This window comes from Nuphar pumila, chromosome 9, assembly GCF_984573655.1.
Source record: "Nuphar pumila chromosome 9, dmNupPumi1.hap1.1, whole genome shotgun sequence".
In the NCBI taxonomy this organism is placed as follows: Eukaryota; Viridiplantae; Streptophyta; class Magnoliopsida; order Nymphaeales; family Nymphaeaceae; genus Nuphar; species Nuphar pumila.
In genome coordinates this window covers 35,592,041-35,611,071 of record NC_143257.1, presented here as the reverse complement: position 1 = coordinate 35,611,071, position 19,031 = coordinate 35,592,041, and the positions used below count along the sequence as shown (strand labels likewise).

The following is a 19,031-nucleotide window of genomic DNA, read 5'->3' as shown; positions in this document are numbered from 1 at the left end:
TAATCTAAAGCATCGCACATGATTTTGAAAGGTACTGACCAATCGGGAGCTCAAAGAATAGGTGCAATGGCCAGGGCCTCTTTCAGAGACAAAAATGTCTTTAAACAGGCATCATCAAAACAAAATGGTTGATTTTTAGAGAGCAAGTTGCATAACGGTCTAGAAATCTTACTAAAATCCTTGATGAACCACTGATAGAAACTTGCATGTCCTAAGAATGAGGTCAGTGGAGATAATTTGGCAATCGACTCCACTTTGGCCTTATTGACCTCAATCCTTTTCTCGAACATAATATATCCAAGAACAATCCCTTGTTGTACTATGAAATGGCTCTTCTCCCAGCTAAGCACAAGATTTATCTTCATACAACGTTTAAACACTCTCAATAATTTTTGAAGACAATTATCAAAGGAAGTGTCATACACCAAAAAGTTATCCATAAAATTTTTCAGGACATCATCTACCATGTGAGAGAAAATGACCATTATACAACTCTAAAATGTTGTCAGGGCATTGCAGAACTCAAATGACATTTTCCTAAATGTGAAGGTGTCATAGGGACAAGTGAAGGTAGTCTTCTCCTAGTCCTCGGGGTGAACGACCACCTAATTGTATCCTAAATAGCCATCCAAGAAGTAGAATTAGTGCTGACCTGCTAGTCTCTCTAAGATCTTGTTGATGAATAGCAACGGAAAGTGATCCTTCTGTGTTGCATTGTTCAACTTTCAATAATCAATGCATATTGGTCACCCTGTGGTAGTCCTCATGGAGACGCTTTCTCCTTTCTCATTAATCGCAACGGTGAGCCCTGACTTCTTGGGGATAACCTGGGTGAGGCTCACCCACTGACTATTGGAGATAAGATAAATGATCCCTGCATCCAATCATTTAACTGCCTCATTTACCACCTCCTTCATGTATGCATCTTTCTTGAGGGCTTGACACCCTCGTCTATGATAATCCGATGCATGCAAAATGAGGGGTCTATCCCCTTCAAATCCACCACACACCATCCAATCACCTCTTTATGCTCGTGCAAAACCTCAACAAGCTAACTCTCCTGAATGTCAATCATGTCTACAAAAATGATGATGGGGAGAGTCTAATTCATGCCTAAAAGGGCATACTTAATAGAAGCTGGTAAGGCCTTTTTACTTAAGTTTGAACGGACTCTCAATGGAAGGTTGTGCAGAATTTTCTGCCAAATCAAGGAGTGGTTTGAACTACCAGGTCCACTGAACTTCTCCTGTCAATCTATAAAGCAGACCATGGTCCTCTCCCGTGAGTGAAGCATCATCCTCGTCCTGAGTGGATCACTCAATGTCCATACCGGCTCTGCTTCTACTAAGCCTGAATGAAATCAACCTGAAAAGAAGTATCCACTCCTGCAGGGCCCATCGCAACGTTGAAAATGTTCAACCTCATCTTTCTGTTGCCAAACAAAACAGCCATCACACTAATGCAGCAATTGATGCACGCGTTGACAGTAGCTAGGAAGGGGCGACCGAGAATAATGGGAATTTTCCTCATATCATTCACTCCCTTTATATCCAAAATGATGAAGTCTACAGAGAAATAAAAATCCTCTATCTTGACCAACACATCCTTAAGAATCCCTCGCAGGACCTTGACTGAGCGATCTCTCAGTTGCAGGGTTATCGATGTTGGCTTAATCTTCTTTATTCTAAACACGTCATAAAAGAAACCCGGCAAGATGTTCACACTTGCCCCGAGGTTGAACAAAGCACACTCGATTGTAATGTCTCCTATGATGCAAGAGATAATAGGAGCATCTGGGTCCTTGAGCTTTGATGGAGTTTGGTGTTGGAGCACTGCACTCGCCTGCTCAGTCAGATAAATCTTCTTCAGCACATTAGACTGCAACTTTTGTTTCTGCGTATAAAGCTCCTTTAGAAACTTTACATATGCAGAAACTTGCTGGATGACGTCAAGCAAGAGGAGGTTCATCTGAATGTGCCAAAATATCTCAAGCATCTCCTGCATCTTCAACCTCTACTAGTCGAACGACTTTGGCTTCTCTAGCGCCTCAAGAAACGGGGTTTTGGGTATATAGGACTTGGAAGGCTCAGATGGGGGATCCCTCTTGCTTTCCTGAGGTAAGACAGTAGGGATTGGCTGCTCAACACTAGATCTTTCTCTTTCTTCTGCAACCTCCCTCGATTGGTATTGTTTTCTGGTATGAGTTTTGTAAAATGATTTTTATAACAATATTTTTAATGAAAATCAAGTGAAATCCAGATACCAAAAATATAAAAACCGGCTCGCACGAGTGGTGGAGTCCGGGTCGAACTCAGAGAACAAAAAATACTTTGTCTTCAATACACAATATAAACTACTCTTTATTGCCAAAAAAGAAATCAATTAATTGAGTAAATAAGGAAAGAGTGTAGCCCTCTACGAAGGACTTTAAACAATAATTAAGCGGCCTTATTACAACCCAATTAAATGAATAAATAACAGAAATAAAATCTTAATCTAAAAATAAAGAAAAAAAGGTCTTTAGTGATTGAGGCTTTTTGTAGTCTTGAGAATTGATTTGCTTCCCTTTATCCTTTCCTCCGTGTCCCCTTTGGGTAAATAGGTTGAACACTTTTTGGTCTTTGAGGGCTCCCTAAAGGCACTTTTGAGGGCTTGAAGGATCCTCAGAAGGCACTTCGGAGGCACGAAAGGGGCTCACTGCATGTCCGATCATTCTCTGCAAAACACGAAAACACGAAACGCAGTAGAATGAAAAAAACTAAACCAAATCTAATCTTAAAAATCAGCAAAAACAATATTTAAATTAACTAGAAACAAACTATTATAAGACGAAATAACGAAACTAACTAACTAATCAAGCTAGAAATTAACCAATGTAACAAACTAATAATCATTTATATAATTTCTAGCAATCCAACTAAATAATTGTCAATAAAGACATGGAAATATAATCAATCTAATAACATGAACTAATCAAATAACAAACTAATCATGAAATAAACAAAACGTGATCAGCATTAGCTAACTACAATCCAACTCACAAACTACTTAATATTAATCCAAGAAAGGGGAGCGTACACTAAACTTGGTTATTTAACACTCTACCCAAATTCAACCACTAAAATAATTGCTCAGTGGCTAGCTTAAAAAATTTGGTTGAATGTAAAACCACTCAAGGATGATAACATAAACCTAGTCAATCAATGTAATATAAATACCTAAGTCTATTGAATGCACTAAACAAGGACCGGCTGAATATGATTTCTAAGGGAAAATAGACGTGAATAAAAAAGAAAGTACTAATTGACTGTATTCAATAAAAAAAACTCAAATCTAACTAAAGAATTTAGAAATCAATTGGACTAATGAAAACAAATACTAAAACAATCACGTCGAATGAAGCACAACTGAACACGGTTGCAAAAAGTATTCTAATGATAAAACTAGTCTAAAAAAAACATTAACAAAACAATTAACTTTGGTGAAATAAACTAATAAATTAACATAGGTGAAATCAATTAGTCAACTAACCTAAGAAAAACCATTAATTACTAAACTACAGCAAACGTACGTCAATCTGAATAACGAATTCAGCTATATGCTACCAAACAACAACAAAAAACTTTAAACTATAACACTCTAAATAATGTTGTTAACCATGCTGAAGTAAACTAACAACCTGTTTATGAATGCAGGTATAAATTAAATCACTAAGGGACGGATCAGCTAAAATCTAAACTCACTAAAAGAAAAGAAAAGAAAATTTATTCACCTAGCTATATACTGCAGCATACACATGTTGATTGAAAATCGACTAATAAAAAAAACTAAAACGTTATTGTGATACTAAATAACAAAAGACTTTTAGGCCTCGTCTAGCTACAAAACAGTAAAATAAGAACACATGTAAAAATAATAAGCTATCAACCCCTGATTAATGTTTGCTCCCAACACAAAAAAAAATAGTCATTCATTAAAATCCTTCACGTTGGTGCGTGATTGACCTTAATGAGTTGCGCTATGAACACCCAGTGTGCGTGTGTGACAAATTCAGTAATATTGGCAAACCGAACTGCAACCTGCAGAAAAGATTCTGGGTTGCAACACGGCTCGACTGCAGAGTGAGCTTCACGTCAAGACGATCAATGGCCAAATCTGTCGATAATGGCAGATTTGGTCCTTATCTCACACCAACAGGATAGCAATACGATATGCTCAAAACAAATATATTTTACTCTATCCTGCGCTAAAATGACAAACCAATCTACGCTATATGCAATAAAATCATATTTAATCTATGCTATAAAAGTATCTAAACATAACTTTATATAACTTTATGCAAAAAAAATAAGTAAAGAAACAGGGAAGAAGCTCACATTGCGGATCACCTCCGACAGACTAGTTGAGAGGAGAAAGTGGTTGATCCCAGCTGCATACATGCCTCCCCGACGAAGAAGGTAAGAAAAGCCGATGAAGACGGGGTTTAGAGGATCGATGAAATAAAGAATAAGAAGAAGGAGAAATAGAAGGAGAAAAGAAATTGGACAAGAAAGAAGAAAAAGAAGGGAGAAGGGAAGATGGACAAGAAAGAAGAATAAGAGGGTTGCTTGAAAAAACATTTTTTCAGCCCTCAAAACTACTATTTATAAGCCTAATTAGGTTAAAAACAAAGTTTTCAAAAGGAGTCCAAAATATTTTTCAATTTCTAAACTAGGTCCCCTCTTAAAAACATGTTTTTCAAATGAGTATTTTCTAAAACTAATTCAAAGTAATAAAGTAAGTCCTAATCTAACTAAATTATGAATTAAAAAAATTTATCTAATAAAAATACCGAAAAACATAAGGCGGAATCGAAAAATACATTTTTTTTAAAAATTGGGTTCTAAAGCAATTTCTCAAAAATAATGATAAAGATGGGTTTTTAATGCGAATTTACACTAAATTGTGCATAGAATAAGATGAATAAACATGTAAAATGTATGCATGATCAAATACCCCCATGCTTATCGTTTGTTGATCCTCGAGCAAATTGAAGCAAAAACTAAAACATACTAAACTACTCTAAATAAATGTTAACTTACTTTCGTAGGAATCACGGTTGCATTTAGCATATGCAACAAGCCCTTTCAACCCCTAGGTTACCCCAGAGGATGTCTCGTGAAGGTTTAGAGTGATGCTACCCACAATTATCGTTGTCATGTATGCATAACAATAACCAACTTCAAAAATCATTAGGCAATCAAGGAATTTGTTTTCATAAATATTTTGAGCCATTACATTTTCAAAACATGATTAGAGTCTTTTAGAGACCACCACAGAATAAAATATTTCCTTTTACTTTTCTAAATAGCATAATCATTTATGTTTCATTCTCAGAAAATCAAATATATACATGTCATTATTTACTTATCCTTATATATTTTCTGCACAGGTTTTCTCAATATTTGCTTTTAAGCAATAAACTTTTTCTTTCTTTACACTCTTTTCTTTTCTTTTTCTTGATTTTCATATTTTTACACCCTTTTTCTTTTCTTTCTTTTGTTGAGCACTATTTCAAATTTTCAGTTTTGTGGCCCGTGTAACGAGCTTTGGGTCAGTGACTCCCATGCCAGATGACCTTAGGGCACCTGTTACTAAGTACCCCTCAGACTCATTTGATCGAGTCACTAGACCTTCATTTTTTTATAGTTTACGTATAGTTTGCTTCTCTATCATATGCAAATGTACATCTCTCATATCCTTGTTGCTACCATAATTAACTAGTTGTGTGAAATTTTTCTCTTCATATTCAAGTTCAAGTATAATATCATTATCATTGTCAATTGTGAATTGTTTGGCATTTGAGTTATTTTCTAATATAAAAAATGTTATTATACATATCGCGTGAACAATTTTAATATGAGTGAGAATTGTATATTTTACTTGGCACTTTAAAATTGGAAACTGAGCTTTTAGCAAACCAAAAACATGTTTTATCATTGTTCGTAATGAGAAGTGTCTATGGTTGTATAACTCTTCTGGTTTGTCGATTAGTTTTGCATCATGTGCATTAAATTCTGACAAGTGATAATGATAGCCTTTGTGTGAGTTAAAAAATCAACACTATTTGTGTATCCAGCATCTGCAAGGTAATATTTGCTTACATGCATACATTTGATTTAGCTTATCAAAAAATATTAATCATTTTAAATTACATACATAATATATATTTACTTACCTTTGGGTATTACTAGAGCCTCGTCCGGATCCTCAAGCATATTTTATAACACTTTTGAATCGGTCGCCCTTCCTTCTCACCCAGCAAACACATAGTGAAATCGCATGTCAAACTCCAACGTAGTGAGGACATTTTGTGACGACCACCCTTTTCTTTTTTGAAACCTCATTTGTTCTCGCCTTGATACATTTATAAGAATATGTGTTTAATCTATAGCCCCAAAACATTTATATCATAAGCAATATAAAGGCAAGTTACTACACCACACACATATACATATATACCAATTACAAGTGTAGAATCTCGGTTACCTGCAAATATGGGTAGAATTGTTATTCTCCCATAATTTTTGTCGGGGTATCATTACTACGATGTCCCAAGAACTGATGTCCAATACAAAGTAATGTGTTTAATAACAAATTAAAATACTTGCTAATTGTTTATCCCAAGTGTTGGAATACATATTGCACTGCTTTGTTTCACGCATTGTGAAAGTGTCAATAAAAAAATGCAACTTATTCTTCAAGACCTATATCATGGGCATCTTGCAATAATCTACTTTTGCGAAGAGTCTTGCATAATGCTATGTATGTATCTTTTTCTATGTGTAAAAGGTAAAAACAATTTTGTCTGTGACCCAACACACAATCACGTTCAAAATCATGATCCCTATGTACAGAATCATGAACTATTGCCCTATGTAGCCTTCTCAAAGACTACTGGAAAATGAGCTTTACTAGCATAGTGTTTGCACTAGTGAAAGCATTTACTGGTGTGGACACCTTCCTCGCGGGGTTTTAAAAAATATGAAAAAGAAGCAAGGTTTTCCATTTAAATTATATTTTTAAAAATGGATCTGAAATTAATCTAGATTTTGAGAGGGTGTGGAGACCATTCTTCAAGGTAAAGAGACTTTCCTCCTCTATCAAGCAGGGATCAACCGAACCAAGAATCCTCGATATTCGTTTTGGGGTGACAGCATTGAAGAGTTTTGTACCTTCGTAGTTGAGACCTAAAAGAAAATCGAGTTTAGAGACGGGAGCTACCAAAACTCGAAAAAATCACAAAAGACCACAAATATAAAAACGTTAGATAAATCTAATCTTCGAAAATGCATAAATAAAAAGAAATACAAAAAGAAATAGGAACCAAGTCTCACCTCGAGCTTAAGTAGCCCTTTCTATGACGTTGATGAGTATGGGAAAGCACAGACAACACCTCGGCTAGGCGCGAACTCCAAAGGTAATTAGACTAGGCTAATTTGGAGCCTAGGCTAGGTCGGTTAGGTTGGGAGGGCTAGGTAGGCTACGCTAGGCTTCGAAAAAGGGTTCAGCAAAGCATGGCTGTGAATTCTTAAATTTCCAAATCCTCTAAATAGGAGAGAATGCATCCCTATTTATAAGTTTGGAAGCGCATCCGGATATGTTTCCTATGTATCCAGGATCTATATAGATGGACGGTTGAGATTATGATAGGTTTGAATGAACGATTTAGATTAGGATAGGGTCTAGTGTTTTTGGAGGAATTTTCAGTTTAAGGTAAGAAATTTTAGAATTGATGGCTTTTTATTCCAGTTTTTGGAAGGCTTATCTGTCCCAAGGTCATGCAAAATTATGGTTGATGATGAGTTGGCATCGGGTACGTTAATGACAAGTTGTGGTGACGACAACTAGCACTAACGACAACTTTAGCGCTAACAACAAGTTACTTTAACGATAATTCATGGTAAAAAAAAGATAACGACACCTTAGAGGGCTCTAACGACAACCTAATTTGTCGTCAGCGCTCTTGGGCAAAAATGCTAACGACAACCTAACTTGTCATCAGCAAAATTGGGTAAGATAGGCTCGATAGGCTAACTTGTTCCGGTCATAACTTCATACCCGAATGTTTTGGTCATAAATTCATTTTTTGAGTGCAAAACCAAACTCTCGATTGTTTTGGTGGTAAAAAATGCATTCAAAGTAAGCCTGACCTGAAAAATAGGTATTTTTTACTAAATAAGTCACCTTGTTTTTGTTATAACTTTTTACTCTGATGTTTGATTGACCTGATTTTTTGTTCGTTCAAAAGTTGAAATTCTCTAGTTTAATTTTTCTTTTAGAAAAAAAAAACTTGAGAATGTCATTTTAAAGCAAAAAATGAAGTTGAAGCTAGTAGAGCTTTAAAATAAGTCGAAAGCACTGGATTTTGGTACGGGACTATGATATAAAATGACTCAATCAAAATTTGTGTCTACAGATGCCCCTCTTTATTGGCGAGCGTGCGAAGCTTGATCAATAACAAAAAAGTAGACACACTAGATTTAAGAGATAAAGATTGACTCTAATGAAGCATTTTCGAAAAGAGATCTTTGACAAAAAAATACAGACAGCTTGACGGTTGATGTTAGCTAAAGACGTGCATGTAGCTCAACACGAAGGTATCCCTTTGATACCTAACACTATATAGGCAAAGAGGTCTAACCAAATACAAGTTGGACTGAAGACTAAGTTAGTACTTTGTTTCACATGAGAGAATTTTCTTGAACTCAGTGTTGAGAGCGGGAAGTCTCGTTGAATGAGGTCAGATGAAGGCGAGATAAGACTCTTGTCTCTTAAAAATACATGAAAGACCATTAACATTTTTTATGAATAACAAATATTTCTTTTTGAAAAGATGAAGACAGAGACAATCTTTTTGGAGTAAAAGCATAAAAAAGACAGAAATTTTTTACTTTTGATGGAATAAAATAGAAAGAGACATTTTGACTTTTTGACAAAATGGAATAGAACAATGCCTTTTTTTCATAAATGCACTTTTGAAAATAGGATTGAGTTTAGGATGATTTATGCCCTCGTCAAAAAGGTTATTAAATTGCTCCATCAATTCGTGGAACAACCTATGGACCTAATGTTCATCTATCTACACGATGATCCTAAGATAGGACTTTGTAGGCTTTTCCTAATACGACAATTGAAACAATTGGGTTTCTAAAAACTATATCAGTTGAAAGAAAGCTTGTTAATAAGCTACAGAAAAATGCATATGACATAACATGACATGATGCATGATGAAATACTTTGACTTGACCCATTTTGATCAAGATGATCTGAAAGCAAGTTCTTAAGACAAATTTTTCTAACTCATGAAAGAACATTTTTTTAGAAAACAATACCAAAGACACTTGGCATTGGCTTGCTTCAAGTCCATATTGTCATGTTTGACGAAAAAGGATTATGTTGACAAACTGCATTTTCAAGCGGTCCTCACTCCCCGGCTTAATGATCTGTCGTTCAACGTGAGAGGGTCTTATCGACGACCAACCATCGATCACAAGATGAAACAAGCAAATGTAGAATGTTATCAAACAAAGACATTTTTAAAAGATTGATTCAAAATGACACTTCTTGCAAAAACTATGACAATGATCCATGCATTGCGAAAAACATAATTTAGATAGAATTGATAAAGATTGCAGAAAATTTTGTCAAAATAATCTTGTTGTAAGATCAACTTGTGGACCTTTGTGGGTCAAATGAAATGACATGAATAAATGACTGCAATGTAAATACTTGATAAGACAATCAAATCATGATGTTAAAGAACTTCATGACATACAAATGACAAGACGACAATGGCATTTATGAATGACAATGGTGCATGACATAATGTTAAGTACCATGGAGGGACTTATAAAATGCAATGTGAATTATTACCTAAGTCTAAAAGTGATGCTCCAATTTTTTTTTTTTAAATGAACTGCCCATTGCTAAAAAAATTTAAAACAAATTTTTGAAAATGAAAACTATCATCTGAATGGATACTTGTCATTGAATGTAACATCCCTAAAAATCCAACCTTTTAAAACTTTTTTCAAAACCCAAAATTTAAAAAAAAAAATTAACATTTTTCCTTCGTATAAAAAATTATATGACTTCCAAAAGTAATGCGTCAACGAGTTCATCTAGGACCACATTCCAACTGTTTTAAATAGTGAATGACCTACCTCAGTGCAAGCGCAAGTGTATATTAGCCTTCCAGTATCATATACACTACGAAACCATCCATAAACACAACTCAATTGAGTTCATTACTTAAAATAAATTCATATATTAAATGTGAAAGATGATATTTATTTAAGGGTTAAGACATTCAAGGAGTTACGTAAAAGTTAAGATTTGTAATCGCATTTTAATCTTTTGCATATAAGACAGGAACATCTACCAATTCTTCTCATTCCAAAATATTAAGTCTTTAAATGAGTAATGATCCAGAACAGTAAAAAGTTAAATGTTTACAAGTCCATAGTCTATAATTAACGAAAGTTTTGATCCCCTAGGGATTGTAGTAGGTAAGAATGTCCCTTCGAGTGTGCGACAACCCGTCCTTCGCTTTAATCCTCCAATACGGTATTTATAATGTTGTAGGGCATTAACAGTGTGCCCGTAGAAAACCCAAAACCAAACTTGAAGAATACAAATCAAGTTTGTAATGGAATAACCATATTGTGATTCCTATCATTTATAAAATGAGGGTGTAAACACCCCAAATTTTTCAAAATTTTGTAAATATTCTCTTTTTTTGCCCTTGTTCCCCGTTTTCTGAATATAATTGAGTCATTTTCACTCAAAAATTTCAGTTTATTCCTCGAATTTACTGGAATCAAATTCATTTCATATATCTGACTCAATTTCGGATCTGGATCCAGTTCAAATCCAAATCTGAGCCTTGTTATCCAAATTTTTAACCAAAATTACAAAAAATATCAAAATTAGTTTCTAAATGGCTCGGACAGTCCATTTGGTATCCGTTTGAATCCACCGCCCTATATTTCTCAATTTGAGGTCCAAAACTCGAATATCTCCTTAAATTTCCGAATTCAAACCCGTTTTTGAAGAAATTTCAAAAGATCCAACCTGAATTCTCAGAAAGCCTCTCTTTTGTAAATATTTTCAGGTTTTTATAAAATTAGGTTAAAATCCTCTATTTTTCATTAGACTTTAGAATTTTATTTCAAAAACACCAAAAAAAAATATAAAAGTTAGAGAAAATGCGAAAAAATTAAAGTTTAAAAGTCTTTTCGTAGTGAGGACCATCTTTTGAGAAATCTTTTTAGAAAGGACCCCTTTCTGAAAATTCTGAAAAAGTCCCAACGGAACCCCCCATCCGCCTTCTCCCACCCTCTCTCGCACACTCGCCTTTTCCTTCCCGAATCTTCTCTTCCCCCACCAACCATCGGATTCACGCCTCTACCCTTCATCTCTAACGGGCTCTCGCCCTTTTCCTCTCGCTGCTTCGATCCCCCGTTCGATGGGCATACATCACGCCTCCACCCTTCGATCGACGATCGCTCCATCTCAGCCATCAACGCCCAACCGTCACCTGCTTCTCGATCCTTCCTCTCTCTATAAAATCAGGCACGCAGGAGAAGGTGAGGGGCATCGATGGTGAGCATATCGATCTCCAACATCCTCATTGCCCTCTTCTCCTGCAACAAGAGAGAACTTTCCTCAGAAGAAGAGTCGACCCTCCTTCCGGATATTTGCAGAATCAAGTAAGGCCCTAGCCTTTCCTCCTTGATTTTCTTTGAATTTTCCTTTTTGTCTTCCTGCTTTTACCTCTATTAACGCGCCAAGGACAGTGTTAGATTGCACATAGCAATCTCAATCCATCCCCTGCGCAACATCAATGGAATTCTCAGATTCCAACATTTTCCTTTTTTTTTGTTTTTTGTTTTTTGTTTTTTTTTTGTAATTTGTTATTAAATTTCCATAGTTTACATGTGATTATACTGTTAAGTTCAGTGTTCCCCTGTAGCAGCTCCCAATACTTTGTTGTTAGCATTAGCAATCAGTTTTGTTGTATTTTACTATATGGATCACGTTAATTTCTATAATCGATCGATTTCAATCTGCATTCTCTGTGCTTCATTCGATCATCATTTCCATTTTTACTACGCATTTTCCCATCTTTGTAATTTCATTCAGCCACATTTTTGTATTAGCATCAGATCATCACCATGCTTTCCCATTTTCGTGCTAGTGATTCACGATACATCTTTTTATTATTATTATTATTATTATTATTATTATTATTATTATTATTATTATTATTGATCTCATTTTTTATTTTTTTTCTGTGTAACATGTTCTGCGTCCCTCATTGCTTCATTGTATTTCAGGTTCTTATATACATATCGGTGTATTTTCATTTTATTATTCTATATCCCCTCTGCTTCGTGATAGTCCCTATATCCCTTCAGCATCAGATCTGTAAGCTCCTTAGCTTCAGATCTGTGCTGAAATCCCATTCACCAGTACTCCACTTTAATTGATTGTTCAAATCTCTTGACAAATCTGCAGCATTTCTTTTTCTTTTTTTTTTACTACACATGTATTGCTGTCTGATTGTTTTTTTACATCTGACTATTTGCATTGCACAAGCATGATTCTTTGTGCATTTTTAGACTTAGAATAAAATTCTTAGACAATATTTAAGCAAAGCAAAAGGGCATAAATTTGATCCTTGGTTCGATTACCCCTGGTAAAGGCGCCAAGAACGGTCGAATCTCGTATCGACGAGCGAATCCCATCTCTCCATTTTCCCGCAAATTTTCAAAACGGAGGCGAGTAATTTTCAAATACTTTCAAAATTAAGGTCAAGTGAGACCTTTGCAAAAGAGTTCATCTCTCTTCTTTCTTTTCTTCTCTCTTCTTTTCTATCTTTTATTCCCCTTCAAAAAGGGAATATAGGCTAGAAAGGCAAAGAGAAGAAAAAGAGGAAACAAGAGGAAAAATTTTACAATGATCACAATGACCTCAATGTCCTGACTAATCACGGCATCAGAAATATAGGGCTTTAGTCATTGTCCATTGACCTTGAAGGTCTCGTTCGTACGAGGATCAAAAATAATTGTTGCACCATGTGAGAACACCTCTTGTACTATGAACGGGTCATCCCATCTTGACCTCAGCTTCCCTGAAAAAAGATAGAGTCACGAATTGAAAAGCCAGACCTTCTGTGCAGACTTGAATTGTTTCTTCAAAATATGTTGATCATGAAAATGCTTAGTCCGAGCCTTGTAGATATTGGCACTCTCGTAAGCCTTGTTTTGCAACTCCTCAAGCTCACTCATCTACAGTTTGCGCTCTACGCCAGCTTGGGCCATATCAAAATTGAACTTCTTAATCGCCCTGTATGCCCTATGCTCTAACTCAACAGGGAGATGACATGGCTTCCAAAAAAACAAGCAGTAAGGGGACATGCCAATCGAAGTCTTGAAAGCAATCCTATAAGCCCATAATACATCATTAAGGTGCTAGGACCAGTTTATTCGGTCTGATCAGACTGTCTTTTTAAGAATCCACTTGATCGCCCTGTTAGAGACCTCAACCTGGACACTCGTCTGTGGATGGTATGGTGTTGCAATCCGATGTTGTACAAAGTACTTTCTGAGTAAGGAAGCAATATGCACATTCTTAAAGTGCTTACCCCCATCACTAATCATCGCTTTCGGGACATTGAACCTACTAAAAATGTTGTGCTTGATAAATCGAAACACCTCTTTGTGATCATTAGTTTGTCTGGCCATGGCCTCGACCAACTTGGACACATAATCAACCGCCACTAAAATATAAACAAAGTCGAACGATGGCAGAAAGGGACCCATAAAGTCAATGCCCCAAACATCAAAAATTTCTACGATAAGAATTAGAAGAAGGGGCATCATATCACGCTTGAAAATGCTCTCTGAATGCTGACAGCGTAAGTACCTCCTATAAAACTCATGAGCATCTCTATGTAGTGTTGGCCACCAAAATACATACTGGAGGACCTTTGCAGTGGTCTTCCAGTTAGAAAAGTGGCCTCCACAAACCAAGGAATGACAAAAGTCCAGAATAGATGTGAACTCCTCCTCGGGGACGCACTTTCAAATCATTTAGTCAAGACATAATCGAAACAACTCTAGATCCTCCCAGAAATAATGTTTCACCTTCGACATGAAGTGATCTCTCTCATTCTTGTTCTAATGTGCAGGAAACTCTCTGGTCACCAGGAAGTTGATATATGCGAACCAGGGTAGACGCTTGACGTGAAGAAGTTGCTCATACAGGAATGAATCATCAATTTGTCCCTGATCAGTGGATGTGTCCATAGTCAGTCTGGACAGATAATTTGCTACAAGATTCTCGCATTCACTCTTATCTTGAATCTCAAAATCAAATTCTTGTAGCAATAGGATCCACCGGATGAGATGCAATTTGGTATCCTTTTTACTCGTCAGATACTGCAAAGCGGCATGATCAGAGTAAACGATAACCTTGGAGCCCAATAAATATGAACTGAACTTCTCGAGGGAAAATACTATAGCTAGCAGTTCATTCTCAGTGGTCATATATTTCATCTAAGCATCGAAGAAGGTCTTGCTAGCGTAATAAATGACATGAGACATTAATTTTATCTTCTAGCCCAGAATGGCTCCTATTGTGTAATCTAAAGCATCGCACATGATTTTGAAAGGTACTGACCAATCGGGAGCTCAAAGAATAGGTGCAATGGCCAGGGCCTCTTTCAGAGACAAAAATGTCTTTAAACAGGCATCATCAAAACAAAATGGTTGATTTTTAGAGAGCAAGTTGCATAACGGTCTAGAAATCTTACTAAAATCCTTGATGAACCACTGATAGAAACTTGCATGTCCTAAGAATGAGGTCAGTGGAGATAATTTGGCAATCGACTCCACTTTGGCCTTATTGACCTCAATCCTTTTCTCGAACATAATATATCCAAGAACAATCCCTTGTTGTACTATGAAATGGCTCTTCTCCCAGCTAAGCACAAGATTTATCTTCATACAACGTTTAAACACTCTCAATAATTTTTGAAGACAATTATCAAAGGAAGTGTCATACACCAAAAAGTTATCCATAAAATTTGTCAGGACATCATCTACCATGTGAGAGAAAATGACCATTATACAACTCTAAAATGTTGTCAGGGCATTGCAGAACTCAAATGACATTTTCCTAAATGTGAAGGTGTCATAGGGACAAGTGAAGGTAGTCTTCTCCTAGTCCTCGGGGTGAACGACCACCTAATTGTATCCTAAATAGCCATCCAAGAAGTAGAATTAGTGCTGACCTGCTAGTCTCTCTAAGATCTTGTTGATGAATAGCAACGGAAAGTGATCCTTCTGTGTTGCATTGTTCAACTTTCAATAATCAATGCATATTGGTCACCCTGTGGTAGTCCTCATGGAGACGCTTTCTCCTTTCTCATTAATCGCAACGGTGAGCCCTGACTTCTTGGGGATAACCTGGGTGAGGCTCACCCACTGACTATTGGAGATAAGATAAATGATCCCTGCATCCAATCATTTAACTGCCTCATTTACCACCTCCTTCATGTATGCATCTTTCTTGAGGGCTTGACACCCTCGTCTATGATAATCCGATGCATGCAAAATGAGGGGTCTATCCCCTTCAAATCCACCACACACCATCCAATCACCTCTTTATGCTCGTGCAAAACCTCAACAAGCTAACTCTCCTGAATGTCAATCATGTCTACAAAAATGATGATGGGGAGAGTCTAATTCATGCCTAAAAGGGCATACTTAATAGAAGCTGGTAAGGCCTTTTTACTTAAGTTTGAACGGACTCTCAATGGAAGGTTGTGCAGAATTTTCTGCCAAATCAAGGAGTGGTTTGAACTACCAGGTCCACTGAACTTCTCCTGTCAATCTATAAAGCAGACCATGGTCCTCTCCCGTGAGTGAAGCATCATCCTCGTCCTGAGTGGATCACTCAATGTCCATACCGGCTCTGCTTCTACTAAGCCTGAATGAAATCAACCTGAAAAGAAGTATCCACTCCTGCAGGGCCTATCGCAACGTTGAAAATGTTCAACCTCATCTTTCTGTTGCCAAACAAAACAGCCATCACACTAATGCAGCAATTGATGCACGCGTTGACAGTAGCTAGGAAGGGGCGACCGAGAATAATGGGAATTTTCCTCATATCATTCACTCCCTTTATATCCAAAATGATGAAGTCTACAGAGAAATAAAAATCCTCTATCTTGACCAACACATCCTTAAGAATCCCTCGCAGGACCTTGACTGAGCGATCTCTCAGTTGCAGGGTTATCGATGTTGGCTTAATCTTCTTTATTCTAAACACGTCATAAAAGAAACCCGGCAAGATGTTCACACTTGCCCCGAGGTCGAACAAAGCACACTCGATTGTAATGTCTCCTATGATGCAAGAGATAATAGGAGCATCTGGGTCCTTGAGCTTTGATGGAGTTTGGTGTTGGAGCACTGCACTCGCCTGCTCAGTCAGATAAATCTTTTTCAGCACATTAGACTGCAACTTTTGTTTCTGCGTATAAAGCTCCTTTAGAAACTTTACATATGCAGAAACTTGCTGGATGACGTCAAGCAAGAGGAGGTTCATCTGAATGTGCCAAAATATCTCAAGCATCTCCTGCATCTTCAACCTCTACTAGTCGAACGACTTTGGCTTCTCTAGCGCCTCAAGAAACGGGGTTTTGGGTATATAGGACTTGGAAGGCTCAGATGGGGGATCCCTCTTGCTTTCCTGAGGTAAGACAGTAGGGATTGGCTGCTCAACACTAGATCTTTCTCTTTCTTCTGCAACCTCCCTCGATTGGTATTGTTTTCTGGTATGAGTTTTGTAAAATGATTTTTATAACAATATTTTTAATGAAAATCAAGTGAAATCCAGATACCAAAAATATAAAAACCGGCTCGCACGAGTGGTGGAGTCCGGGTCGAACTCAGAGAACAAAAAATACTTTGTCTTCAATACACAATATAAACTACTCTTTATTGCCAAAAAAGAAATCAATTAATTGAGTAAATAAGGAAAGAGTGTAGCCCTCTACGAAGGACTTTAAACAATAATTAAGCGGCCTTATTACAACCCAATTAAATGAATAAATAACAGAAATAAAATCTTAATCTAAAAATAAAGAAAAAAAGGTCTTTAGTGATTGAGGTTTTTTGTAGTCTTGAGAATTGATTTGCTTCCCTTTATCCTTTCCTCCGTGTCCCCTTTGGGTAAATAGGTTGAACACTTTTTGGTCTTTGAGGGCTCCCTAAAGGCACTTTTGAGGGCTTGAAGGATCCTCAGAAGGCACTTCGGAGGCACGAAAGGGGCTCACTGCATGTCCGATCATTCTCTGCAAAACACGAAAACACGAAACGCAGTAGAATGAAAAAAACTAAACCAAATCTAATCTTAAAAATCAGCAAAAACAATATTTAAATTAACTAGAAACAAACTATTATAAGACGAAATAACGAAACTAACTAACTAATCAAGCTAGAAATTAACCAATGTAACAAACTAATAATCATTTATATAATTTCTAGCAATCCAACTAAATAATTGTCAATAAAGACATGGAAATATAATCAATCTAATAACATGAACTAATCAAATAACAAACTAATCATGAAATAAACAAAATGTGATCAGCATTAGCTAACTACAATCCAACTCACAAACTACTTAATATTAATCCAAGAAAGGGGAGCGTACACTAAACTTGGTTATTTAACACTCTACCCAAATTCAACCACTAAAATAATTGCTCAGTGGCTAGCTTAAAAAATTTGGTTGAATGTAAAACCACTCAAGGATGATAACATAAACCTAGTCAATCAATGTAATATAAATACCTAAGTCTATTGAATGCACTAAACAAGGACCGGCTGAATATGATTTCTAAGGGAAAATAGACGTGAATAAAAAAGAAAGTACTAATTGACTGTATTCAATAAAAAAAACTCAAATCTAACTAAAGAATTTAGAAATCAATTGGACTAATGAAAACAAATACTAAAACAATCACGTCGAATGAAGCACAACTGAACACGGTTGCAAAAAGTATTCTAATGATAAAACTAGTCTAAAAAAAACATTAACAAAACAATTAACTTTGGTGAAATAAACTAATAAATTAACATAGGTGAAATCAATTAGTCAACTAACCTAAGAAAAACCATTAATTACTAAACTACAGCAAACGTACGTCAATCTGAATAACGAATTCAGCTATATGCTACCAAACAACAAAAAAAAACTTTAAACTATAACACTCTAAATAATGTTGTTAACCATGCTGAAGTAAACTAACAACCTGTTTATGAATGCAGGTATAAATTAAATCACTAAGGGACGGATCAGCTAAAATCTAAACTCACTAAAAGAAAAGAAAAGAAAATTTATTCACCTAGCTATATACTGCAGCATACACATGTTGATTGAAAATCGACTAATAAAAAAAACTAAAACGTTATTGTGATACTAAATAACAAAAGACTTTTAGGCCTCGTCTAGCTACAAAACAGTAAAATAAGAACACATGTAAAAATAATAAGCTATCAACCCCTGATTAATGTTTGCTCCCAACACAAAAAAAAATAGTCATTCATTAAAATCCTTCACGTTGGTGCGTGATTGACCTTAATGAGTTGCGCTATGAACACCCAGTGTGCGTGTGTGACAAATTCAGTAATATTGGCAAACCGAACTGCAACCTGCAGAAAAGATTCTGGGTTGCAACACGGCTCGACTGCAGAGTGAGCTTCACGTCAAGACGATCAATGGCCAAATCTGTCGATAATGGCAGATTTGGTCCTTATCTCACACCAACAGGATAGCAATACGATATGCTCAAAACAAATATATTTTACTCTATCCTGCGCTAAAATGACAAACCAATCTACGCTATATGCAATAAAATCATATTTAATCTATGCTATAAAAGTATCTAAACATAACTTTATATAACTTTATGCAAA

General features: G+C 36.1%; 2 protein-coding genes across 2 annotated transcripts; both read right to left on the bottom strand.

Annotated features, from left to right (window-relative positions):
• Positions 1 to 1,344: 1,344 nt before the first annotated feature.
• On the bottom strand, positions 1,345 to 2,004 carry LOC149828556 (uncharacterized). Its single transcript, XM_090017084.1, has one exon. It carries the CDS (start codon positions 2,002 to 2,004, stop codon positions 1,345 to 1,347), a length of 660 nt encoding a protein of 219 aa, XP_089873210.1.
• A 14,028-nt stretch (positions 2,005 to 16,032) lies between these two features.
• Positions 16,033 to 16,692, bottom strand: LOC149828555 (uncharacterized). Its single transcript, XM_090017083.1, has one exon. It carries the CDS (start codon positions 16,690 to 16,692, stop codon positions 16,033 to 16,035), a length of 660 nt encoding a protein of 219 aa, XP_089873209.1.
• Between the last annotated feature and the right edge of the window lie 2,339 nt (positions 16,693 to 19,031).

Coding starts and splice junctions, on each gene's coding strand:
- LOC149828555 (XM_090017083.1), bottom strand. CDS start 16,692: ATGCAGGAGATGCTTGAGATATTTTGGCACATTCAGATGAACCTCCTC.
- LOC149828556 (XM_090017084.1), bottom strand. CDS start 2,004: ATGCAGGAGATGCTTGAGATATTTTGGCACATTCAGATGAACCTCCTC.